Source organism: Felis catus, chromosome D4 (genome assembly GCF_018350175.1).
Source record: "Felis catus isolate Fca126 chromosome D4, F.catus_Fca126_mat1.0, whole genome shotgun sequence".
In the NCBI taxonomy this organism is placed as follows: Eukaryota; Metazoa; Chordata; class Mammalia; order Carnivora; family Felidae; genus Felis; species Felis catus.
The window spans coordinates 73,458,686-73,485,298 of record NC_058380.1 but is presented as its reverse complement, the minus strand read 5'-3'; the positions used below and the strand labels follow the sequence as shown (position 1 = coordinate 73,485,298).

The 26,613-nt window shown below is 51.4% G+C and overlaps 1 protein-coding gene across 7 annotated transcripts in view; it reads right to left on the bottom strand.

Moving 5' to 3' along the window:
* RGS3 (regulator of G protein signaling 3) overlaps positions 1–26,613 on the bottom strand; it is a 140,149-nt gene that overhangs the window by 85,464 nt on the left and 28,072 nt on the right. For 3 of the 7 annotated variants that reach the window (XM_019816366.3, XM_011288486.4, XM_019816367.3), the window contains 8 exons: positions 22,661–22,711; positions 20,498–20,556; positions 19,365–19,462; positions 18,302–18,370; positions 9,917–9,977; positions 8,650–8,740; positions 7,956–8,011; positions 510–591 (listed from right to left, as the gene is read on the bottom strand). In XM_019816366.3, coding sequence (XP_019671925.1) covers positions 510–591; positions 7,956–8,011; positions 8,650–8,740; positions 9,917–9,977; positions 18,302–18,370; positions 19,365–19,462; positions 20,498–20,556; positions 22,661–22,711 — 567 coding nt within the window. Of the gene's footprint in view, positions 1–509; positions 592–5,166; positions 7,593–7,955; positions 8,012–8,649; positions 8,741–9,916; positions 9,978–18,301; positions 18,371–19,364; positions 19,463–20,497; positions 20,557–22,660; positions 22,712–26,613 lie in introns of those variants that run through there. The other 4 variants (XM_045043535.1, XM_045043536.1, XM_019816372.3 and 1 more) reach the window with 4 other exon arrangements.

Here is a 26,613-nt window from a genome sequence, read left to right as displayed (position 1 = left end):
TTGCCAGGCTCAGACACTTCATTCATTCTTTAACACCATTCCCTGAGTGCCCTCCTTGTGCCGGTCCCCATGCAGGCACTGGGGGGCCACACCCCGATCCCCAAGCCCTGGCTTCCCCTCTGTGAAAAACAGGGAGAGCATGCCTATTTTTAAGTGCTAATCAGGCTTGGAATAGGATAAAGTACCGATTCCAAATAAAGTCCATAAATGACTCTCATTTTCCCATGCAGCCCTTACTGAAAATGTAGGTTTAGTTCCTGTTTAACATGACTGGGAAACAAAATATAAAAAACCTATTTTCATTTTGATAAAAACAAAAAAAAAATTGTGAATCTATTTTCATAGACCTCAGTTTCATGTGTGGACATTTAAAAATAGTATTCTTTGGTTTTGAAAAACGAGGACACTGCTCCAGGTTGGGGCTCCCCCTTCAGCTCTCGCATCTTGTTTGCGAAGCCAGGCGCGTGGTGAGGGGAGCGGGACTGGCATCACCCGAGACGCTCACTTACCAGAATCCACAGCCTGGACTCGAACCGGAGAGTCACAGCAGATGGTGAAGCCAAAGCCGTCCTTCCCCCTCGGGATGGTGATCTAGGACACAGCCCCGCCCAGTTACTCCCAGAAGCCACAAGGCTGCTGCCTCTGCTCCAGGGTGGAGAAGCCCACAGGCCCTACCCCAGAGCCACCCTCCTCTCCAAGGGAGCTGGAGCCAAGAAGGAGGCTGGCCAGCGCTTGCCGTTCCTATCTTGGCCCAGGCGGCTTGAGCACTGGTTTGTGGGCCAAGCAGGAAGGCTGGGAACTCAGGAGGTAAAGCCAGGCTGACCCAGCAGGGCCTAGGATGGACAGAGCCTTGGAAGAGCAAACCTCACCTTCCTCAGACCCCATAGACACACGGTCCAGTCCTTTACCAAAAAGCCCACTGGACCTGCACATTGGAGATGTGCCTCGGTCCCTTCCTTCTTCCTCCCCACCACCCACCCCCCCTCCCCCCGGGGATTCACAGAGCATCTGTCCAGGGCTGGCCCTGTGCGGAAGGCCCAGAAACAAAGCCCACCTGGTTGCCACCCTCCCACGGCACAGGGGAGGGAAGAGAGGGACATGTGTACTCACAACCTCCGGCCAAGGGTCAGGGAACAAGTGCAAGGGTTCTCAGGGCAGTCCATTGCTGGGACCTCAAGGCATCCAGTGAGGGCTCCCAGGTGAGGGGGCAGGCAAGGGCACAGACAGGCCTCCTGAGTGAACCTGAACTAGCCACTGACCTCACTGTGCCTGCTGCATGGCAGATCCACAATCCTACTTTCAGAAGTCCCAGGAAGGGGCCCAACCACCTGGATCTTTTATTTTTTTCAAGTTTATTTATTTAGAGAGAGACAGAGAACACTAGTTGGGGAGAGGGGCAGAGAGACAGGCACAGAGAATCCCAAGCAGCCTCCACATTGTCAGCACAGAGCCTGACGCAGGGCTCAAACCCACAGACCATGAGATCACGACCTGAGCCGAAACCAAGAGTCGGACATTTAACCAATGGAGCAACCCAGACTCCCCAACCCCCTTTTTTAAAAGTAGGCTCCACACCCAATATGGGGCTTGAACTCACGACCCTGAGATCAAGGGTCAGACGCTCTGCTGCCAACCAGGCAGCCCTAGGATCTCTTTCCAAAGCAACACAAAATTATCAAGCTCCTGATGCATGCCGGGTTCTGCTGAGGTATCAAGGCATGGGGGGGCCGGTCTTTGGGTCCTAGAGGGTGACAAGAATATGCAGATCTCTCCAAAACGAAGGACACAACATGCACCGGAGCCGAGTATGAGATCAGAGCTGGGAACAGTTCTTTGTGCTTGACTTTGGACGTCAGGCTCGGTGCAAGGCAGGCTCGGTGCGTTGTAGGAACTCAGCAAGTGCTTAGTGAGGACAGCCCAGCACTGTCCCACCGGCAGCAGGAAACTGTCGGGGTGCAGTGCTGTCTGCTAGCCAGTTCAGTTCAGCCTTGCTCCCCTTCTGCATACTGCCAGTTAGACTTTGGGTGGGGTACGGACAGCCCAGACCTTGCCTCCCCAAAGAGCAACTCCAGCTGCTCCGAGCAGGTTTATGAAAGCTACAGACCTAAGAGGGTCAAAGTCAGAAAGGGGTTGAGCGGGGCCCCAAGAGACTCCCTGGGAGAAGTGGACATGGAGGGGGCCCTGGTGAGGCACAAAGGGGGGCAGGTCGAGAAAGAAGCCAGCTCGGCAAGCTGGAAAAGGTCGAGGGCCAGTGGCCTTGTCAGGAGACTCATGTCTCCTTCCTTTAGGGGTTGTCTCTTCAAGGCTGGGCACCTGGCATTCACCTGCCAGCTGTCCCGAAGGCCAGGCATGAGGAAGGGGAGGGCCGGGGGACCCAGGGTGACCAAGGCCCTTGGAGGCTGTCGGGGAGGCCCCTGAGGCTCTGCTTCCCACCAGCCCTGGGCCTGGATTCAAAGCGAGTTTGTAAAACAGGAAATCTGACAGACAAGGGGAAGGGGGAGGGGGCAGGAAAATACCCTGTTCCCATAAGAATTCTGGGAAAACACGCAGCTAAGACAGGAAGAGAAAAAAAATGGAAAGAAAGAAAGAAAAACAAACCGTAGAGTGAGTGTGAAAAGCCCAGGCTGGACTGAGGGAAGATGTCAGGAGCCTGATCCACTCCATGTGACTCACAAGGACTTCAGGGGGCCTCTCAATCCATCCTCAGCCCAAGCAGAAGCTGGGATTACAAAGTCTTTCTAGACCTTTCCCAGTCCTACCCCAGCAAGGACCACAGTCCTCTTGCCTGGGATGACAGCTCTGCAAACAGGTCCTAACACCCATGGGCTCAATGCGAACAGTTTGGGAACTGGCCCCAGAGCTGAATCTGGAGAGAAGGCGTGTGCTCCCACAAAACAGCCTCCCCCTCCCACACCCTCGGCCCCTCCAGGCAGGACTATGGGCTGAGCCCCCTGGGCCTTCCTAGCCACTAGCCTAAGAAGAACCAGCCCAGGAAAGTCTAAGCCAGCTGGGGGCTGGGAAGGAAAGGGAAAGGGAAAGGGTGCCAGGAAGCAAGCTCCCCTCCGGGCTCAGTGTGACAAGGGGGACCGCACAAAGGAGGCAGGATTATGCTCTGTCCATCATGAGCCCTGGAGACAGTGCCCAGGGAACCTGATCATCACTGCAGCCCCGAGGGGTACTCGGGGCTGGTTTTAGCATGCCCATGGCACAGAGAAGGAAGCTGAAGCTGCAAGTAGCCCTGCTCTCAGTCCTCCTCTGTGACCTGGGGCCTAAGGATCAGGAGGTGAGGGGAGCAGTTCCTGGCAGAGGCCATCCTTCCTGGAGGGGGTTCTTGCTCTTTCCTGTCCAAGGCAGGGACCGTCACTGCTCCCAGCCCTCACCCAGGCTAGCACCTCACCTCTGCCCTCCTGCCTGCTTTCTGATCCCCTGTCCCGCCCAGACTTCCACCCGAGTCCCTGACTGCCACTGCTGACTGAACACTTCCTAGATGTCCATCCCAGGCGCTGCACAGGCACTCTGTACACAGCCTTCCATTCGCCTCATAGCACCATCACTGGATATTACCATCCACCTCCACTGATAAGGAAACTGAGGCTCAAGAGCTACAGCCAAGGGCACTGTAGAGAGCTGGGGCGCCTGGGTGGCTCAGTCCATTAGGCATCTGACTCTCCATTTCAGCTCAGGTCATGAGCTCACAGTTTGTGAGTTTGAGTCCCGCATCAGGCTCTGTGCTATTGGTGCAGAGCCTGCTTGGGATTCTCTCCCCCTCTCTCTCTGTGAGCGCTCTCTCTCTCTCTCTCTCTCTCTCTCTCTCTCTCTCTCTCTCTCTCTTTCTCTCTCTCTCTCTCTCTCTCAAAATAAATAAATAAATAAACTTTTTAAAAACTTAAAAAAAAAAAAAAAAAGAAAAAAGAGGACAGGGCTGAGTTTGAGCCAGGTCTAGCAAAAAGCTGGTGCCCAAATACTGTGCTGGCTCCTAGTATAGGATCTGTCTCGAACTTCAGTCCCAGAGCCCCAGGCCCCACCCATATCCATGCCTGGCCCTACTCTGACAGCCAGCGGGCTTCAGTCTTCTGGGCCATATCCCAAGGTGACCAAAAACTTCTCAACCTTCCATCCAGCGCCCTCTGCCCTACCACCCTGCACCCAGCTGCTGGTGTCATAGGGGCTGTTCTGCCGGACTCTGGGAGGGCAGGCCAGGCCCTGAGGCCTGGAGAGCACAGCAGGAAGAACAGGTGGGTCCCACGGTCCAAGCCGAGGTGCAGGAGGCCCCTCTGGGCATCTCCCTAGGACCTGAGGCTGGCTGTCTGCAGGACTCAGGACCCACATTGCAGTCTGGTCATTACAATACACAGAGGGATTTTTCTATACCTTTAAAATCAGAACCATTCCTGAACTCCCCTCAGTTTGGACATTCCCAAAATCTGGACATCCTTTGCCTTCACCCTCCCTGTCCCCATTGCTTGTTTATAAGAAAAAGGGCCCCACGCAGCTCCAGAAGAGCCTTGAAGCTAAGGGATCGTCACTCCCACTCTGCCCCACATCCAAGACAGGAGGCTGAGAGGCCAAGCCTTCTCAGTGAGGATGGGCTGGAGTCTGAGGACTCCGGAACCACCCCAAGGCATCACACCTACCAGGGAGGAAATCATGTGTGCACACATATACACGGAAACGTCCCATCTCACATAAAAGTGCACAGCAACACACGTGAAAACACATAGTCACACACAGACAATGCAGGACAGGCACTCTTGTCCCATCAGAAGTAGGGAAAGTTGGTGAAAGTGTAAAGTTAGCAAAAACACAAAACCCAACTGCTCAGCCATTTCCAATCTCAAGCTTGGGAGGCCTTTTTTTTTTTTTTTTTTTAACCCACACTGCCCCCAGATAAAAATAACAGAAAATCAACTAGATAATCTCACCAAGGACACCACACATCTGTGGTTAGGACGATATAGAGCTGGCCCTGGTCTGCCCCTAGAGAGGGGGTAAAGGGTGGATCTTAGGGCCAGCTCCTACCTCTATCCTCTCCCTAGACTGCAATTAACCTCCAACGAGCAGAAAGAAACAAGGAAGGACTTGCAGGGAGAGAAGTCCTGCTCAGGTGAGCCCCTATCCTCGACCCCCAATGACACCCAATGCGCCCCCAAGGGGCTAAGAACCCACCTGGCGGTAGCGACGCTCCGAGCACACCTTGCAGAGCCCATTGAACCGGTTCATGGCTGCGGGTCCTGTCTCAGCTGCCGCCCCATGAAATCCCAGCTCTCCCCCCAGCAGTGGGAGTCCACACTGCGCCCAGTCAGCCTGGCATGACCGCCCTGGGAAGCCCGCCCCGCAGAAGAATGGCAGGAAATCACCTCTCACCTCCCCAAGCCCTGTCTGTGCTGTGTGCCTCTGCACGATAAGCCCGAAGGCTTCCTGAAACCTCAGAATGACAAGGAAGAGGGAGAGTTTTATATTAAAATTCCTGTCAACTAGTTAGTATTCCCCCCGGCCCCCGGCGGGGAGAGGGCGCCTTTGTTCTGGCTGCATTCTCCGCCATGGGCCACTTTGTGATTCCAATGTTCTCACAAACACCCCTGGCTGGACGAGAACCCAGGCAGAAAACACGGCCCGCTCTATAACAACGCCACCTCCCCCTGCAAATCCCAGGGTCCCGGGCAGCAAATCCAGAGGATCAACACAATCTAAAGAATCCAAGGACGCTTTAGGGGGTTGCACTCACAGACATCCCATCTCAAAACAGAGAACACGAAACATGTGGAGTCTGAGGAACAGCCTGCCATTCAGAAGCTGCTTAAAAGTCAGTTTCCTCGGCTTTAAGGATCTGACGACATGTAGACCATAAAGGCAAATCAGGAAGGGAGTTCCAATCACTAGATGATCTGGCTTCCTCGTTTTGCCCATCGAGAAGCTGAGGACTGCGGTGGTTAAGGTCACGCAGCAGGGTAGGGTGGAGCTGGCCCCCAGTCTTGTTCCCTGCCTTGTAGAGCAGTACCTGGTGAGCCCCGCGCCCCTGATACCACCTCACCGTCTCTGGGGAAACCCACCCCGCCATCCATGTCCTTGACGCCAGAGAGTGTCCATTGGTACAGCCCAGCTTTGGCTGTCGTGACAGTGGGCAGATCACCCAGGTTTCTGGACCTCTATCTCCTCCCCATGTGTACAAAGGGAGAGTTGAGCAGATGACCTCTGGGGGGCTCTCCCTCAGCCCAACCAAGCTTCTGACGACCACCCCCACTGTGCTGAGTCCTGTGGACATCTCTCAGTGTACAAGCCCGGGAAAATCAAATGGGCCTCAGAACAACGTCCCCACAGGTCAGGGCCTGGGTGCAGATCCAGAATGAAGCCACCTAGAAACGTGCAGTGTTGATGCCCGTGTCCGTGTCATTCCTACAAACCACCAGGAAGGCTCTCTGGTCACTGCCTTCTCTCTGCTGGGCACGTACAGAGAAAGGGAGAGAGGTCTTTGCAGCTCCTACACTGAAGCTAGAAGGTTTAAACTCCTAGTGAAGCCACAGAATACAGTAACCAGCAAATGGTTTTAATACCGTGCTGTCCGATGTGGTAGTGACAGGACACATGTGCCAGGTAAATCTGAATTAAAGTTAAATAAAATGAAAAATTCAGGTCCTCGGTCACCTTAGCCACTCTTCAAGACGCTAGTGGCTACCATGTTGGACCGTGCCGTTCTAGATTATATGCTCCATGAGGGCAGGCACCTTTGACTTGCTCACAGCTGTACCCCAGCACCCGGCGCAGGGTCTAGCCCGTGAGAATGTTCAATAGACAATGAATGAATGAACGAATGGGGGAATGAATTGAGCAAACGAAAGGGAAGATGTTTTGTAGAATATCATGCACCTACATGTAGGATGTTATCGGGGAAAACAGCACCATCATATCTTCCCAGTAGGCCACATGAAGCAGCAGTGTGGCACAGTGTATTTAGAGGCAGCCAGGCCTTGCTTCAGGTCCTGCCTCCATCACTAGCTGGCTGTGTGGCCGTGGAGAGGGACCTAACATCTCTGAGCCTTCCATCTGTGAGATGGGGAGGCGACGACCATCACAGAGGCGGCAGTGAGGATTAAATTAGGTAACAACAGCATCTGGCACAGAGCGGCTTCTCAGTCACTGGGAGTTTGTTTCTCCCTCTCTCGGCTGTTAGAGAAAACCATGGTCCCCTGCCATGTTCTGCAAGAGATGGAATGAATTTGGAGGAATTCACCAAAATCCCTATGTGAAGGTTTCTCTCTAGATTCACAGCCTTATGGAGTAAGGACCCACTGGTCTCAGGTTCAGACTCATGGCTGCTCGCTGACATCAAGCAGGCCTAAGCGGAGGGTGATTTGGCCACGGTGTCAGGGGAACCGAGCTGTCTGAGGGTTCTGGGGTGAAAGGGGACGCTCGGATTTAAGAGACTGAAAGCTGGTAAGATCCAGACTCCGCCATCTCCAGGGGCCCGGGCCTGGCTCTCCCCCCACCACTGCCCCAAGCAAGAGTAACCTGAGAAAAGCACAAGAAATAATCACTTAAAAATGCATGCCTTGGGGCAGCTGGGTGGCTCAGTCGGTTAAGCGGCCGACTTCGGCTCAGGTCATGATCTCGCGGTCCGAGAGTTCGAGCCCCGCATCGGGCTCTGTGCTGACAGCTCAGAGCCTGGAGCCTGTTTCAGATTCTGTGTCTCCCTCTCTCTGACCCTCCCCCGTTCATGCTCTGTCTCTCTCTGTCTCATAAATAAATAAATGTTAAAATAAAATAAAATAAAATAATAAAAATAAATAAATAAAAACGCATGCCTTGTGAATTTCCAAGCTCCAAGTGAACCTGAGTGTCAGGCACCAAAGGCGGTCTTAATAGGGGGTCTCCTGGGCCAAGGGACAGACCAGGAACAAGTTAGAGCCCAGGGTGATGCCCAGGCCCTGTCAGTCCTACCCAGGCATGTCCCCACTTGCCTTGAGTTTCTCCCCGCTCTCAGTGTCCCCATATCCTGGAATTCTCTGCAGCGGGCCTGGAAGATGACAGAGAAGAGTTGGAAAGTTCCTCCTGGCACATAAGGGCCCATTCCACAGACCACCCAGAGGACAAGCCAGAGTGTCAGGCCCACAGGGCTATCCGAGTCACTGCTGGCCTCCAGGATGTAGGGGTGCCCGAGCTCAGGCTAACCAGGGAATCAAGAGTCAGGACTACATGTGAGAAGGAAAGAAGAGAAGGGAACATGAAATCCCAGTCCTGAGCCTCAGGACTCGTGGCAGGGCCCACTTGCCCTGCCTATCAAGGTAGACACACTGAGGCCAGCAAGGCAGCCCATGGGAGAATCCTGAGAAGGAGTCATGCAGAAAGTTCCTGAAACACAGCCCTCCATAAGCTAGAATGGAGGTTGCTGAACCGCATGGCGTCAGGCCTATAATCCTCTCCCAGGAAGGTCCAACCATATAAATAAAGGTGTTGGAGGCAAGAGACTGCCTGCAGTCTGCATCATAGCAGGTGTTTGTGAGACCTGGACCCCTGACTTGACTGCAGCCAGGGGTGACAGATGCCACAAAACACCGGGGTGATGCTACTATGCAGGAAGGGAGGGAAGAGAGAAGCCAAGGGGGTGAGTGGAGCAGCGTGTCTGGGCAGAAGCCAAAGGTGGTGTCCATGCACCTCTCAGGGGCCGCAGTCGCCGCCTGGCCACCTTCAGGTGCTTGGTCCGGCCCAGGTGTTCCCCCAGAAGGTAGTACCAGCCGTTGATCTCCTGTCGTGAGAGAAGGCATGACATGCTCAGACAAAGGAGGCAGAAGGCACAGGTCAGGCAGCCACCAACCCCCCTCAAAAAGCAGCAGCTGGAGAGCCTCCCTCAGGAGCAGCGTCTCTGTAGAGACAGACAGTCTGGCGGCCCTGCCCCAAAGGGAGCTGCCATGCCTGCACCTCCAGGAAGCCTTCCCTGATGCTCCAGGCGGAGTTGGTCTCCCCTCTGCTGAATTCCCACAGCCTGTCAGCCCTGGAGAACAGTGGTCTATTTGGATGTCTGTCTTCCCACTAGGCTGTGCACAGGCTTTTTGATGTGCCTTGCACTGTGCCTGGTATACAGTAGGAGCCCAATGGATGTTGACGGAACAGAAGGGAGGGAGTGGGGGAGGGACGGAGAGGCCAGAGAGTAGGTGTCCTGAGGCCCCTGAGCAGTCCCATGGAGGGAACATCTTCCCCCAGGAGGGAAGGAAGCCACAGCTGCATCAAGAGAAGATACTTGGCGCCCACGTGCACCCACGTGCAGGATAAAGGTTCCTCAGCCACCTACCCCCAGACTTCACTTCCAGGACACCAAGTGGCACGTGGCAACTCCATGCAGAGGCCACCAGGACATCTCTGGGCATGTGCAAAAGGAGCATGTCTCTCGCCTCCTCAAAAGCCTCCAGTTTGGCGGTAGGGGGAGGCGGTACAGTGCAGAGGCGGATAAGGGACCCGCTACCCAGAGGGAGGGTCTCCGGATTCCAGAGAGTCTTCACTCGGCCTAAAGGAAAGCTCCACAGGGGATGTCGCTGCTCACTCCATCCCTGAGCACTTGCTAGACTCAAAAACATGAGACCTGGTAGATCACGTCAGAGGGGGAGAACCACCCGGCCCTCCTCCTCCAGGGCAAGCCCAGCAGTGCTGAACTCCGAGGGAGGGACCTGCCAGCATCCTTCATGGCAGACAACAGACCCAGAGCCCCCTGGAAAGCCTTGGAGCTGCCTGGACAACTGATTTCTGACAAGAAGGAACCAAGAAGGGGACCCAAACCCTTGGTCACTCAGATGATAAAGTGTTGTTATTCAGGTCGTGAAGCACACAAGACAGAAGCCCCACCCGAGGGCTTCCAGACCAAGGCCTCTGCCCGTACTAGTCCTGGCCTCCATGGGACGACCCTGCCAGAGGCTTCTCTGGGACCCACCTTGTCCGGAGTCAGGAGCGACTTCACCCCAAAGCTCATGCAGCCGATGAATCCACTCTGTCTGGGAGAACAACAGAGGCTTGAGTCAGCACCTTCTCGAGGGCTCTGTCGGGAGGCCAATTATCAAGTGCAACGTAGGTTTGCCTGATACACTGTGGTTTACAAAGCACTTTTACCTGCATCACCCAATTTGTGCTTTCCAACTTTGTGAGTGAAGCTGGAGAGGGTTTATTCTCTCCATTTCACTGAGGAAAAGGCTGAGGCTCAGAGCCAGTCCTCTTCCCAAGGCCACAGAACTAGTTAGTAGTAAAGTCCCGTGGGAAAGCCAGGCATCCTGGATCAGAGAACAGCACTCCCTCCACCAACCACAGAAGCTCAGAGCTACCCATAGGCTTTGGGTCTGTTTTTTTTGTTTTTTGTTTTTTTTCTCCTTTTTTAAAATATAATTAACATACACATATTAGTTTCAGGTGTACAGTATAATGATTCAACAACTCTATACATTTCTCAGTGCTCATCAATATAGGGTATTCTTGGGGCACCTGAGTGGTTCAATCAGTTAAGCATCCGACTTCGGCTCAGGTCATGACCTTACAGTTCATGAGTTTGAGCCCTGCAATGGGCTCTGTGCTGACAGCTCAGAGCCTGGAGCCTGCTTCGGGTTTTGTGCCTCCCTCTCTCTCTCTCTGCGCCCCCCCGACTAATGCTCTGTTTCTCCATCTTTCAAAAATGAATAAACATTAAAAACAAAGAAAAAGAAAAAAAGCTGGGGCACCTGGGTGGCTCAGTTGGTTGAGTGTCCAACTTTGGCCTAGGTCATGATCTCACCGTTCCCAAGTTCAAGCCCTGCGTCAGGCTCTGTGCTGACAGCTCAGAGCCTGGAGCCTGTTTTAGATTCTGTGTCTTCCTCTCTCTCTCTCTCTCTCTCTCTCTCTCTGCCCCTCCCCCACTCACAGTGTCTCTTTCTCTCAAAAATAAACATTAAAGAAAAATGTAAAAAAAAAAAAAAAAAAAAAAGCCGTCCTGGGAATCCTGCCGGGCACCCGCCTGTGCCTGCCCCAGTCAAGGACCAGCGGACTAGGTCTCTATAAATACATATTGTTTGCATTCTCCGGAAAGGGTGGCAGCTTACCATCTGACAGTCCTAGGCAAAACAAAACTGGCTTCTTGCAGACAGCCAAGTAAAGTGAGGGGCTGGGGCTGCAGACTGCTAGGGACTGATCCTCGTAACTGTCACACCTGCCCTGCCGATGCACACTCCACACCTGGCCGTGCCTCACCAGCTCCTGTCACTCTGCTACTCCCCCTGCTCTCTCCCCCTGGCCCCATTTCCTGTGGCCTGGGCTCCACCTGCTTCCCCTCTTCCTTGCCCCCTCCCATCAGACAAGGCCATATTAATAATCTACCCAAAGAGGCCAGTGTGCTCACCCTGGGTCAAGCAACCCTTCCACACCCATCTCGCCAGCCCCCACCATCGGAAACAAACGTGCCTCCCTCCTGGGAAGCGGCCAAGTCAGCACTACGTGGCGGTGACCGTGGCAGACACTGATCAGAGCTGCCATTCCAGAAAAGCCTTGTCCAGACTTTACCAACGTCCTCACCGCCAATTTAATTTTGTTTGTCAACACATTCAAGAGCAACCCGGCTGGTATCGAGGTGCTCACACTGCCTTGCTACACACTTTCCTTTCACACTGGCTATGGCTGTAACTCTGAATCTCCAGGCACAATGCTTTAGCTGTAATACAGGCTGCCTCTCCTCTTGCTCTTCAATAAGTGGAATTTTTATTCCCTGGTGCTTAGAGAATGCTAAATGGTTAATAGCCTCCCATGAGCTTTGCTTCCTGCTAAGGGGCCTCCAATGATTTCATGCTAATTCAGGCCAAGTAAATTGTCACAATTAATGTCCATAAGCAGGAAACTCTCTCTAAGTGTTCTTCAATTAGCTACTCCTTTAAGCCTGAAATCTTTGGAGGAAGAAAGACTTCTTTTACATGTAATCTGAGTACACAGCAATATACCAGTCAGCTTATAAACTTGGGAACTAGGGCTCACCCTGGAGACTGCCTGAAAATTTCACCAGCACAAAGTCTCAGGGGCCAAGCCTTGGTTACTTCTGAATGCTAAACCCTGAGCTCAGGGCTGGGTGCACTCAGTGAAGGCCTGACAAATGGATGAATCCATCATGCCCACGGTTGGTTGGCAGGCACTGGGCAAGGAGCCGCAACATTAAGGAAAGAAGACAAACATGCAGGAATTTAAATAGCAACCCAAGACAGCAATACAAAGGCTATAACTAGACAGGGCGAGATGGACAGATGAACAGCGCAGGCAACAAATGCTGAAAGCTTGGGGGAGGCAAGAGCTGGTTTAGGGCTGAAATGCAGGAAGAAGGCCTGAAAAGTTAAGCCAAAGAGAGTAAGAAGAAAAGCACCTCAGGCAGAGGGAACAGCCAGCACAAAGGCTCAGAGATAAAGCTTCATGGAACACTCATGGGGAATGGTATTTGGCTCAGTCGCCTTTTGAGCAGAGGATTAGAGACCCACTACAAGATGAAATGCAGGGACACCTGGGTGGCTAGGTCGGTTAAGCATCTGACTCTTGATTTTGGCTCAGATCATGATCTCACAGTTCATGAGTTCAAGCCTCACGTCAGGCTCTGTGCTGACAGTGCGGAACCTGCTTGGGATCGTGTCTGTCTCGCGCTCTCTCTCTGCCCCTCCCCCCACCTCTCAAAAAATAAACTTAAAAAAAAACAACAAAATGAAAATGCATTATTTTGAGGGAATGCATTTTAATTCTCTTTCTCAGGGGCCTTAAACTATTTCTGTTACAGGGTTACACCATTTAATATCAATTTTATTTTATTTTATTATTTTTTTTTTTAATTTTTTTTCAACGTTTATTTATTTTTGGGACAGAGAGAGACAGAGCATGAATGGGGGAGGGGCAGAGAGAGAGGGAGACACAGAATCGGAAACAGGCTCCAGGCTCTGAGCCATCAGCCCAGAGCCCGACGCGGGGCTCGAACTCACGGACCGTGAGATCATGACCTGGCTGAAGTCGGGCGCTTACCGACTGCGCCACCCAGGCGCCCCTCAATTTTATTTTTAATTGGATGGCTTAAATTGAACACATACTTTTCCATCCATTTTTTTCTTTCCTTTTCTTTCCCTATGTCTGGTCACAAGCTCTCTAACATTATGGCACTGTACTTGGCATGAGAGTCCTGTTTGGAAAGTAGATTAAAGGACAGAGAACACTTAGAGTACCCAGGACAGGGCATGACACACAGCAGGCAGACTCCCCATAAATGTACATACTCTTCGCATAAAAGATGATGTGTTTCAAACACGTGTGTGTGTTTTGTTCTTTTTTTAACTTGGTGCGTGACATTACAACCCTAACACTGTTCTCTGGCCACAGATTCTGAAAGCACTATGATTGATACTAGAAGCTTCAGTCTGTTCTGCGCCATATTACCAAACAAAACTTTTAGTTTTTTTTAAAGGACACTTTTTAAAATATTTTTTTTTTATTTTGAGCAAGAGTGTGCATGCACGCGTGTATGCGCAAGCAGAACAGGGGAAGAGACAGAGGGAGACAGAGAATCCCAAGCAGGCTCTGCGCTGCTAGCGAGGAGCCCCATGCAGGGCTCAAACCCATGAACCGTGAGGTCATGAACTGAGCCGAAACCAAGAGTTGGACGCTTAACCGACTCAGCTACCCAGGTGCCCCCAAACAAAACTTTTAAATAGCCAAGTTCCATAGTCAGTGATATTAAGGAGTTACTGTTAATTGTCAAGCATGACAGTGGCATTGTGGTTGTCTTTTTAAGCCATCTTTTAGAGAGAGAGATACAGATGAGATGATGTCTAGGATATGCTTTAAAATAATCCACTGGAGGAGGGGAGAATGCGTAAGATTGGCCATACATTGATAATTGCTAATGCTGGACTATGAACATATGAGGGTTCATTATATGATATTTTCTATTTTTGCTTATGTTTGAAAATGTCTATAATTTCTTGAAAACTCACAAAGCCTGAAAGCTGAATATCTTAGCATTTTTCACTGCATTTCACAGTTGAGGAAACTGAGGCCGGGAGCGGGGAAGGAACTTACCCGAGATCTCATAGTGAGTTGGAGCCAAAATCTCCGCTCTAAGGCCTGGTTCCCCTCCCCTGGTTCCCACTGTGTCCCCATGACATCAACCAGCCCTTCCCCAGAACGTCTTTGTAGACCATTTTGCTCCCCATACACACGTTTATGGCCATCACTGAAAGGATTGTGAAAATTTGTGAAACAGATGCTTCCCTTCTATCTCCCGTTTCGAAACGTAACTGCCACATGTTCAGCTGGATGACTTACGTACAACCGTGTTATAAATGCCACGGGAAGCAGCCCAGCCTCCGAGGAACAAGTGTCCTGACACCAACAGGGTACAGCTTCGGAGTCATTTATCACCTGTGCGACACAGTCAAGTGTGCTATAATGTGGTTACGACCACACAGGTTTGGTGCCAGGCTGCCTGGACTTGAATCCTGTTTCCACCACATCCTAGCTGCATTAGCTTGGGCAAGTTACTTAACCTCTCTGTGCCTCTGTGTCCTCACGTGTAAGAGAGAGACAACAGGAATACCTATGTATACCGTGTTGTGAGGACTAAGTTGGACAACGCCTAGAATATGGTATGTAATGCCCACACACAGTGCACATTAAGAGCTTAATTGATAAACTCAGGGAAGTTCCTTAACCTTTGTAAGCCTCAGTTTCCTCTTCTATGAAGAGAGGGACAGTAATAATTCCTACCTCTCAGGGTTGTTACAAGGATTAAATGAGATAATGCATGTAAAGTGGTTGGCCACAGAGAAGAGTTCAATAGATGTTTGTTTCCTTTCTTCTGTAATTGTCTTTCGCGTTGGTAAGTCGCGTGTCCGTCCTTTGGGGAAGCACAATGTGATCTGAGAGCGTTCCGCAGGGCAGAAGCTTCCTGCCATTGCTCTGCCTGCCTCCCCCAGCTCAGAGGTCTTTCTCGCTCAGAGATGGGTCAACACAGCGCCTCCCTGCGGCTGAGCAGGCCTCCGTGGGGCTGGCGATCTGTTCCGTGGCAGGCCTGTCGGAGCCTGCCCTGCCCCTCTTGAGCTTTGGGTTGGGATGGTGACCACGAGTTCAACTGTGTTTGGTTTAATAAGGAATCTCACTTTCCCAAAATAGGCAACAAGTGGAGACACTGCCTCTGTCACACTGCCCCGCTGGGCGCTGACTCACTTTCCCCGGCCTCGCTTTCTTTTCCAAAAACCGTGAGCTGCACTCTGCCTGGCTCGCTCTGGTCTCCCAGGAGGGCAGACCTCAGTGGCAGATCCCAGGGTGGTGCCTGCCTCCCGCACCTGCTCCCCTCCTTGCCTCCATCTGGTGGGCTCCCCAGGCATGCTCCGTCCCGCCGACACTCCTCCTCTGTCTTCTGCAGGCTTTCCTGTCAACATGGGCTTCTGACCCTTGAGCCTTGGCACTCACAGTCATCCTAGGCGGTCCCACCTACTCAGCCCTTCACCTTGGTGGCCATGGCTCCCACACCTGTACCCGGCACAGACCTCTCTATCCCCTGAGCTCTGTGTCAGCAAGGCTGCCCCCCTACACAGCTCCTATCCGGCTGCTCTCCAGCCCCTACATCTCTGTGTATCCGAAGCTGGTTCCCTCCCCCTCCAGGGCACACTGGTTTGGTTGGGGACATCACCCAATACCCAAGAATGATCCCTGACTTCCCCTGCTGATGTCACAGCCAAACCACCGCTAAGTACCGTTCACCTAATCTCCTAAATCTGTCCTGGGTCTGTCTCCTTCCTCTCCATCCCTAAAGCATCTCTCTCACAGATTACTGCAAGGATCAGCTAGCTCCTCCCCAGCCTTCCAAAGCCCTACCAGGATGACAGATCTAGAACACACAACTGTCATTCCCCCTGCTCAACACCCCTCAGTATCTCTCCATCACCAGCTTCCCAAACACCAAGCTGGCGGCATGAGGTTCCTTCAAGAACTTGTGTAAATGCACATCCCTCATCCTGCCCATGAAGATTTGGGCTGAGTCCATCTGATGTGGCACTTGGGAACCTGGGTTCCTTGCAAGCATCCCAGGAGATGCCGACGCAAACCTGGGCGCCTAAGAACCACCGGCCCTTAGGAGGAAGCCCATGCACCAAAGAACACCTACAGAATCATGTGATTTGGCTGACATCAACCCTTCATCTTATCTCTAGCTGGTCCCTGCTTTGTACTTGACCCTCCTACAACACCAGTGAGTTTGGCGATTCCTCCCCACTCTTGCCCTGCCCTGCTCTCTCTACTCTGCTGGTTTTCTTCTGTCCTTTTGCTCGTATGCCAAGAGTGAGGACTCTGGGGTCTAACTGTCTGGGTCCCCATCCTGGCTCTACTCCTCACTGGCTGGCTGACCTTGGGCGAGAGACTCCCTTTCTTCCCTTCAGTTTCCTCTTGTGAAGATGTAGGGCAAAAACATACTCTTCTTAAGAGTTAAGAATTAAATGAGATGACGCACTCTCATCTCCTGGCTCGTGGTCGACACCCAGTAACTGGTTGCTCTGGTGAATCAACGTGATGCCTTCCTCCTTACCCACACCTCCAAGTCTCTACCAGTGATCCTCTCAAGAGCAGGACAGTCTCTGACTGACCCTCTGTGTCCCCGGCATCTAGAACAACGCTGCCACATTGGTACCCAGGAAATGGCAGCTGAAGGAATGAGTCCTACAGCACCATAAGCCCCATTCCATGAGAAAAAGTAAATGCTCTATTAAAAGAAATATCCTTCATTATGAAGGTTGAATAAGGCTCAATTTTGAAAAGCATACCAGCTATAAAATAGAAGATACTAAAAAGCATTCAACCCCAGGGGTGCTTGGGCGGCTCAGTTGGTTGAGCGTCCAACTCTTGATCTCAGCCTGGGTCCTGATCTCACAGTTCGTGGGATCGAGCCCCACATCAGGCTCTGTGCTGACAGCATGGAGCCTGCTTGGGACTGGGATTCTCTCTCTCCCTCTCTCTCTGCCCCTTCCTCTCTCTCGCTCTCTCAGAATGGAGAAGCTTAAAAAAAAAAAAAAAAGAGGCATTCAGGGCACCTGGGTGGCTCAGTTGGTTAAGCATCCAACTTCAGCTCAGGTCATGATCTTATAGTTTATGAGTTCAAGCCCTGCCTCGGGCTCTGTGCTGTCAGCTTGGAGCCTGGAGCCTGCTTTGGAATTTGTGTCTCCCTCTCTCTCTCTGCCTCTCCCCCCACTCACTCTGTCTCTCTCTCTCTCTCAAAAATCAATAAACATTAAAAAAATTTTTTTGTAAAGCATGCAACCCCAAAATAATTTTCTAGTCTAAGCTGGTGAGTGGAGCTGATTTTTATTTACCAAGCTACTTTTTCGGTCACCAGTTGGTTCTATGATTACTCAACAAATGCTCTAGTCATAAGGTCCCCCAGATTCCTTGGACTGCACCAGGTGGATGAACCCCTACTGCTCACAATGGGCCATGGCACTCAGTCCACGTGCTCTCACCGCCTTTGTCTGGAAGCTGACTCTCCCCGTCACCCAGCTCTCCTCTGCTGTGTTGTACAAAACCCCATGCCGGTGACAACATCCGGCCTCCTGTACCCTGGGCAGCAAGACCAGCCTGCTTGGACTCTCCTACATAAAACCTCTGCGCCTCCTACTCTGCCTCCTCGTGGCAGCCTGAGCCCAGCAAGCATATCCCTGCCTCACCTTTGCTCATGCAAAACCTTCTCTCCTCGTCTTATTGATCTCTGCCCCAAGTTCCAAATCCCATGTTTTCCATGAAGATTTCCTTGATCACCTCAGCCCACGATGAACTTCCCTCTTCCTCTTCCCATACTTACTGTCCTTATTACTTATTCATTCTTTTATTCGTTCAAACAATATTTACATAACATCTGCGTGCTAGGCACTGGGTACAGCGATGACTAAGAAAGAAATGGGCCTGTTTTCCTAGGAGCTTTGCTCCTGTGGAGCTGAGCCTGTGTCTATTGTTACTATAATTTGTATCTGTGAAGCACCTGGCGTCCCTTCCTGAAAGTGGGCACCTGGAGAGCAGAGTCCACATGGAGGCTGGCTGGCGTCCCTGGTGGCCAACCCAGTGTCTTGTCGACGCCAAGGGCACAGCAAATGCTTTCGGACAACGCGATCCTTAGCGTCGCCTGGAGAGACAGGGACCCAGGGGCCGGCAGCCTCTCAGATTTAGCGTTGCCACTACTGCTTATTCATCCAACAGGTATTAACCGAGTGCCTGCCGTCTGCTGGCCGCCCGGCCACTGGCAGCCACCCTCGGGCTCACAGCGGGCTCTCCCTTCCGGCTCAGCACCTCCCCTCACCTGGAGTCACCTGCCCTGTTCCACACAGTGACCAGAAGGCGCTTCTGTTCATCTTCCTCTTGGACAAGACTGCAAAGCAAACCAGACGGCCAGCGTGTTAGTAGGGCCGAGCTCCAGGCTAGACCCCTGGAGCCTGTCAAGTTGCAAAATTTACCAATAACCTAAACACAACCATAAGGAGCTGATTAAGGAAGCTCAAATGCCAGGAACGTGGGAGGTAGGTATTCACATGCACGGAAGAGTTTACATTATATGGTTTGGGACAAAAGGGAGGTCACCGTGTAATACTATAGAACAATTCCATTTTTTCGTAAACACCTACACATGCCCAGACATACACACCCACACAGACTCAAAGATCTGAAAAGAAAGAAGCCGAGGCGTGTCATGAGTCGTAGGGCTTGGGGCGTCTTCTCGTTTCTTTGTTTATGCTGGCCTATTCTTCTACCATAAGCAAAATTACCTCGTGTAATTTGAAAAAAAACAAAATAATCTTAACTTTCACCAACAAAATACGAAACGTCCATTTCCTTCCCAGGGCCCCAGAGTTCATGGATGGGGGAAGAAATAATAATAACAGTAGTAGTAGTAATAATATTAAACAGCAAGAGCGGACACTCTGTTACACTGTCGCATTTACACCTGAGCTCTCTGAGGAAGGTAGTGTCATAAGCCCATTTTACAAACACGGAAGCTGAGGCTCAAGGAAGTTAGCAAATTTCAAAAGGGAGAGGGATCCCTCAGCTTGGAAAATTTCTTCTACTGAAAGAGAAGGCTTGGCCCGAGGCACGCTGGGAAAATGCATCCTCTCCAGGGGCTGCCAGCCTCAGGCTGGGCACTCTGGCTGTGAGAACCAGCCAAGTGACACCTTATCACCGTGGACCTCGCTGCTGGGCCGGGTGCCAGGGATGCAAGGACATACGTGAACAAGAAAACAAAGGCATCCTTTAGAAGTCCCTGTTTTTCTGCTTAGATAGACTTCTAGATTTGGCAAAGAGAGCTGTTTCCAGATAAACACTCCTTCCCTCTCCTCTCGAGGGCCTGGCTTGCCCCAGACTCTTACAAGAAGAAGTGCTCGTGGAAGACCGGCTCTCTGCAGTCTAGAATGGTCTGCGTCTTCTGGCGACGGAGTCGATGATTATCTTCAGGGATCAAAGAAATCTTGAATTGGGGAAAAGTAAGCGTGAGATGATTACTTGTGGGACACAGAATCACAAAAGTCCTGCAGCGGACTCTGCACATCTCCCAAGTGAAAACCTTCCCAGGTGTCCTTCAAACCAGCCTCTGCAGAGGACAGAGGGGAGTCCTCAGTCAGATGCTGGGGAACAAAGAGAAACCCCAGCCGAGGCACTGGAGTCAGATGCGGGGACAGGGCCCCGCAGCCGGCAGCCACAGGCCCAGCCATAGATGGGGTATACCTCAACCGGCTCTACTCTCCCTCTAAGTGTGGGCCTCTCTTATAAGTTCCCAGCACCTGCTAGGTGCTCCCTCACCAGAGGCTCCAGGTCGGCCTCTGGTAAGGCCCCAAATCCACACTCTCGCCCTCTGGCTGCCCTTGCCCTGCCTCTGCTCCTGCCCTGCTCCTGACCAAGTCCTTGCCCCCAGAGGCCCTGACCAGGCTTTGGGGAGAACATGGAAGGGTGCATCAGGGCCGGCACCTGGCATCCCAGCTGCACACTCTGGGAGGCGCCTGGCCTTTGGTTCTGGCTGGAAGTAGGCCCTCCACCCTTCGGGGCCTCTGTCTTCACTACAAAGACCCCACCCGGATGGATCTTCTAGGCCTCAGAGATACTCCCTCCCCTCCACCACCCAAACCTGCTGCCTTGCCTCCGGTTTTGCCAGGGAGAAGTGTGAAAACATTCCTTTTCATGAGAGGGCTTGGGATTTTCTGTGGATTTCCATCACCCACACATTCACGGTGCTCACCCACGTGGATGACCAAGATCACCTATAAGATTCCAGCTCTGGCAGGAAGGCTTAGGCACCAAGCTGGGCGAAGGGAAGGGCCTATCCTAGCTCAGGGCCTCATCACTGGCCCTAATAAATGCCTACTGACCAAAGAGTGAGGCGGTCGCTGCCACTCCGAATGGCACCGGGCCCACAGATGCGCTGAGACCTTGGGACTCAGACTAGTGACATAGTCCCTTACCGTCCCCCATGCCACCCACCCCCACCCCCACCTCCAGCTCAGCATACCTTCACGTAGGGATCACAGATGCCAGGCTCTTTGCTCATCAGGCCTTTGCCTTCTATAACTAAACAGAGAATGAAAATATTGGGGTGAGTGGATAGGAAGGATTATTACTAGCCCCTACAACCACTGGCTATTAACCTCTCTCTGGTCTAGTCCATTCCCACCATCTCCCACACGCAGGCGGCACCCTCACCGAGACGTGGCAGGGTGCACTCAATTCCTTGAATCTTATAGTTGAAAGAGAACATAAAATTTATTGAGTTTAACCCCTCATTCAATGGGAAAGATGAGACTGCCCAGGGACCTAGAGACTGTAAGAAACTTGCCCAAAGTCACAGAGTAATCAGAGCGATAGGAATCACACAGCTGGGTTTAGATGCATATCTCCTGACTCCCAGTCTGGTGCTCCTTCCTCCACATGAGACTGCCTCCCGGGATGGAGGGGCCAGGCTGGAGATCTCAGTCTGCCCCATCAGCTGCGCTGTGGCTGGTGGACAGTGTAACACAGCAGGCAAAAGCCTGGGTCCAGAGACAGCCTGTGGTCCTGGGTCCACAGACCAACGCAAATGCCAACTCACCACTTATGAGACAGGAGAGCTTGAGCAAGTTGCTTTGTCTCTCTGCAACTGAATTTGCGATTTAAAAAAAAAAATTTTTTTTTTAAAGTTTACTTCCTTATTTTGAGAGAGAAAGAGCAAGGGAGCAGAGGAGGGGCAGAGGGAAAGGGGGAGAGAGAAAATCCCAAGAGGGTTCTGCGCTGTCAGCACAGAGCCCGATGTGGGGCTCACGCTCACGAATCGTGAGATCCTGACCTGAGCCGAAACCAAGAGTCAGACGCTTAACCGACTGAGCCACCCAGGTGCCCCTGAATTTGCTATTTTTTAATGGTGGAGTGATAATAAGATAATGGTTAGTGATTATAACATCTGCTTCATGTGGTAGTGGTGCTGGTTACATGAGAGAATGTATCTAAAGTGCTTAGCAGAGTCTCTGGCAAGCAAGGAACTGCTCAAGCAAGGTTTGCCAAAGGAAAAAATCGTACTAAATAAAAGCCAGGGGCAGGTGGGAGGTGAGGAGCAAGCCTGATCTCGAAAGCGAGCACAGCCCATTTGCCTGAGGTCTGCAGAAATCAGGCAGCAGGTCCGACAGAAGCAGAGCCTCTTTGCTGTTTTCTTCTCTGTTCCATTTGGGCTGGGCCCTGGGGTTTGGTTCCAACAGGGCTCCCAGAGTCTGAGGCGTAAAGCACATGAAGTCAAAGGAGAGAGAGGAACAGGCTGGAAGGGATGAAGAACTCTAAGACTGGGGTGAAGCCAAAGCAAACGGCGCAGGACAAATGAAGTGGCGGAGGCCAAGATGCATTTTGCAAAATCTGTTTGCACAGCTGTTGTCAGGCTCTGGTTGGCAAAGAACCCCCTTCTGCCGGTCGTTGGGAACTTCACCTTGGGCCCTCCCCAAGGCCAGGACCGGAGGACCCCAGGCGCCTGCTGGTCTACTCTGCCTGGTGTCCCAGCTACTGTTCCTGTGTGCACCCTGCCCCTCGAGGGCATGGGCCTGGGGGGCAGGCTCCCCACCTGAGGAACCCTTGGGTCTCCCTGGCCCCCAGAGCAGGTGGGGCAGACATGGCTGCTGCCTCACTGCACTTCTCGGACAGACCAGAGTGACACAGCGTAGTCAGAGCTGCGATAAGGACACAGAGGGGGAAACAACATACTCAGGTAGGTCAGGGGGTGATTCCCGGAGGGAAAAAAATGAAGCAAAATGAGCCTTCCTTCCTGAGTCTTAATGATGATGAAGGCAGGCATGTATCTTGCAAAATCAGAGGGAGGAAGAGCTGTTTTTCAAAAGACATTCAAAAAGAAGGCAGCCTATTTCAGACACAAGAAGTAGCGGGTACAAAGGCACAGAGGCATGAGCAAGCATGATGCCCTCAAGGGGGACACAACAGGAGGTGGAGGGAGATTTTAACAGCAAGAGCCACGAAGGCTGGAGAGACAGCCAGGGCTTGCTGGGCTAAACAGAAGAGTCCAGGCAGCAAAGGCCATGGCAGAAGCTCGGTAAGAACTTGAGTGCTGGATGGAAGGACGAACAAATGGATAAATGGACAGGTACAGTGTAAAGTCCTCTGCGTGGCATTTAGGACCTTCATGGCCTGGCCCCATACTCACTGTGGAGCAGCAGAACCCGGTCCTGAGCATCGATCGACAGCTTCAGCTGACCTAAGGAAACAACAACAGAAACAACTTCACCTCGTCTCCTCGCTGGGTGAGAAATGGGGTACAGAGATGGGAATGTTCTTTTGTTCATGTGAAGCAATTCGAAGATCCATTCAGTCTCTGGGTTGGAAGGGAGCTCAGAAGCCTCTTAGTTCAGCCTCCTCAGAACATCAGAAGTCCCTTCTGCAATACACCCAGCAGTGGTTCTCCAGCCCAGGCTTACACCCCTCTGGTGATGGGGAGCTCACTACTTTACAAGGAAGTCCAGGCCAGTGCTGGAGAGCTCTCGCCACTGGGACAGTTGGAAAAGTTATTGCATCCACATCATCACAAGCCTAGATTGGAGAGTTAAGGAGCCTGGGCCTTGGTCAAGAGTCCATGGGGGGGAGGGGGGTGAAGAGGTGAAGGGGGAGGTCAGGGAAAGCCCTGCACCATGACAGACAGTTAGCTGTGTTCTGGAAGGGCAAAAACAACACAAGGACAAGGAACAAATGATTTGGGGGGAAAGCAAAAGAAATGAGATCAAGTGTGGGCAGAGAATTCCTTCAAAGTTGATGCTATCACCTTCAGTCATTCCACAGAACCCTGATCTCCCTAAAGAAAAAATAAGGAGGCTTTCTGTGGCATTGACATAGAGCTATGCTACTCAGAGTGTGGTCTGAGAACCACCAGCATCAGAAGCATCTGGATGAGAGTTAGAAACGCAGACTCTCAGGGCACCTGGGTAACTCAGTCGGTTAAGTGTCTGACTCTTGACTTGGGCTCAGGTCATGATCTCAGGGTTCATGGGATTGAGTCCCGTGTCGGGCTCTGTACTGATAGAGTGGAGCCTGCTTGAGAATCTCTTTCTCCCTCTCTCTTTCACTCTGCCCCTTCTGCCCAAAAAATAAACATTTTTTTAAAATGCAGAATCTTGGGCCCCATCCCAGGCATACTGAATCAGGATCTGCAATTTAACTAGATCCCCAGGGAGGCACAGGTACATTAAAGGCTGAGGAACCCTGGACTAGAGCTCACCAAAGAGCCTCTGAAAATGTCTGTAAGCCTGGAAAAGACCCTCTTAAGCAAGAGACAAAATGCAGAGGCAACAGGGAAAGAGATAACTCTTAACTCCATAAAAATTTTCAATGTCCATTACAATTAAAGTTATCATAAACAAGGTTATGAGAAAATACCATAGAAAAATAGACAAAGGTCATGATCTGGAAATTCAGAGAAGACAAAACAGCCAATAAACATACAAGAAGATGGTCAACCTCACAGAGATCTGGGATACGCAAATTAACAAAATACCATTTCCCATCAATCTGCTCAGCAGGTCATTTAAAAGACAGATAATGTTGGGGCGCCCGGCTGGCTCAGCTGGTGGAGCATGCGACTCTTGATCTTGGGGTTGTGAGTTCGCACCCTATCTTGGGTGTAGAGATTATTTAAAAATAAAATCTTTTTTTTTAATTAAAAAAAAATTTTTGAATCTTTTTTTTCTTTTAGAGACTGAGAGAGCATGCACAAGAGGGGGACAGGGCAGAAGATGAGAGAGAGAGAGAGAGAGAGAGAGAGAGAATCTTAAGCAGGCTTCACACTCAGTGCAGAGCCTGACACAGAGCTCAATCCCACGGTCCTGGGATCATGACCTGAGTGAAACCAAGAGTCCAGATGCTCAACCAACTGGGCCATCCAGGCACCCCCAAAATACAATTTTTTTAAAAAATTAAATTAAAAATAAAAGACAGATAATGTCAAACGTTGGTTAAAAATGTAAGAAAACAGGTACTATCACACCCTGTTGGAAATGTAAATGGAGGATAATTTCTGGCAGCATTTGCTAGAATTTAATTGTAAATGTCCTTCAGCCTAGGAATTCTACTTCCGGGTAACTATCATAGACAAAAACGCACACACGAGCACAAGGCTGGCTCTCCAACACTGTTTAAAATAAGGAATAACTGGAAACACCTGAAATGTCCATCAATATGAAAATGGTTAAAAAAGCTATGTCTAGCTGTGCTATAGAATAAGGGCTCTGTATTTCCCAGCATGGGAACATTGTTGTGATAAGTGTTTAAGAAAAATAAGCAAATTGCAGAACAGTACAGATGGCATAGGGGTGTGTGTGTGTGTGTGTGTGTGTGTGTGTGTGTGTGTGTGTGTGTAATGAAAAACAGGGATCCCCTCTAGGGAAGGGACAGAATTAGAGGGAGGGAAGTCAAGAGGAACTTAAATCTATCACTATTGTTGCTTCAACAATGCAAATTATATGAACTATCGCACTTCTATAATTTAAAATAAGAAGAGGGAACACGGAGAGAAGGGAAGGAGGGAAGAGGAGAGGGAGGGAGGGGGAAATGTAAACATAACAGAAGGGCCAGGGCTGGAAAGCAGGGGAAGAATCAGGAGCTGGTTTTTCCCCCAGCTTTTCTAAATTTTTTAAAAGACAATATAAAAACAAAACAAAGCATTAAGTCATCCTCACAGATGCCCAGTGGCCCTTCAGCATGGACTGAGGAGAGGAGGACCATACTCCTCTTCCGCAATGACGTGCTGAAAAATTTCCCCAGTCCAGTAGACTCTTCTTAGAACCTCAAAAAGCCACTGAACTCAATCCACCCAGTGGACACCACTGGGGAGGCAGGGCCAGGATGCGGCAGGGCCTCCCAGCCTGCAGCAATCCCACACATCAACCAGGAAGCCCTTGCATCCATGACAAGCCTGTCGCACAGCCATCAGCCTCTGCTTGATCACCTCTGGTGATAGGGAGCTCACTTCCTGCAATGGGAGCCCTTTTTCTTTTGCGATAACTCTGATGGTTCAACGTTCCATCTTATGTTGAGCCAGGAGTGGCCTCTCAGTAACTTTCATTGTCCAGCTGTGGTTCTGCTGTCAGTCTCTGGGCTCTCTCCTCTAGATCTAAAGCCTAAAGTCCTTTCACTGTTCCTCAGTGACGTCCACAGTGACGCCCCCTCAACATCCCAACCGTTCATCTCCGGACACGCCCCGTGAAACTGGAACTGTGGCTGGGGCTTGTGCTTTGCTGCCGGCTGGAGGAAGGCCAGGCAGGGTTTGGAAAACAGAAAGAGGGAAATTGTGCAGCAGTCCCCCGACCACTGTGACCTGGAAACCTCTTGCTCCTCGTACTTTGGGGTGCTGAAACTGCAAGCCCAAGCAATCCAGGCTCCAGGAAACCCCTGATCAGCTCTTCGCCCATCAGAAATTCTCGCTGCTCTCCTGCCCAGGACACGGATCTCAGAAGCCCGGAGGCCTGCTCCAGTTCCAGCCCCGACTTAGCCTCCTCTCTCTGAGAGCCACATTGTCCCCAGTTGTGAGATGGAGCTAATAACAGGGGTTACTGCACTCGCCAAGCTGTATGCGGATCAGATAATGCTGAAGGGTGAGGAGGTGAAAGGCGCCAAGAGAACCCATGGTGTTATTAGCTCAAGATCTGAGCAATTATCACTTTGGGGCTCTCTGCAGCTGAGAAATCTCCTACAGAAACTGGGCCGGATCCAGTGTGGGGTGGAAGGTTTTGAAACAGACAAAAAGGGCCAGCGGTCACAGATCGGATTTCGTTAACCCAAAGGCAACTCTGTTTAACACCAAACATTTTTTCTGAAATGATTACCAGTGCAAAGCCGGCTTTGGCCCACACACATTTGGCTTTCCGAAGTTGTAAGAATCACTGAGCTGCACAACACCATCACCTATCAACAACCTTCTCACAGAAATCAGGATGGAGAAGCCTCCCAACACAAGTGCTCGCTAAGTCCATTTGACAAACATTTGCCAGGCACCTGCATGGGGACCTGAGTCAGGAAGATCTGAATGGCCCAGTGTCCGCCCTCAGGGAACTCACAGCCCAGTGGCTAGGGCAGGGGCAAGGGCAAGGCCAAAAGTGGAGCTGGAGCACA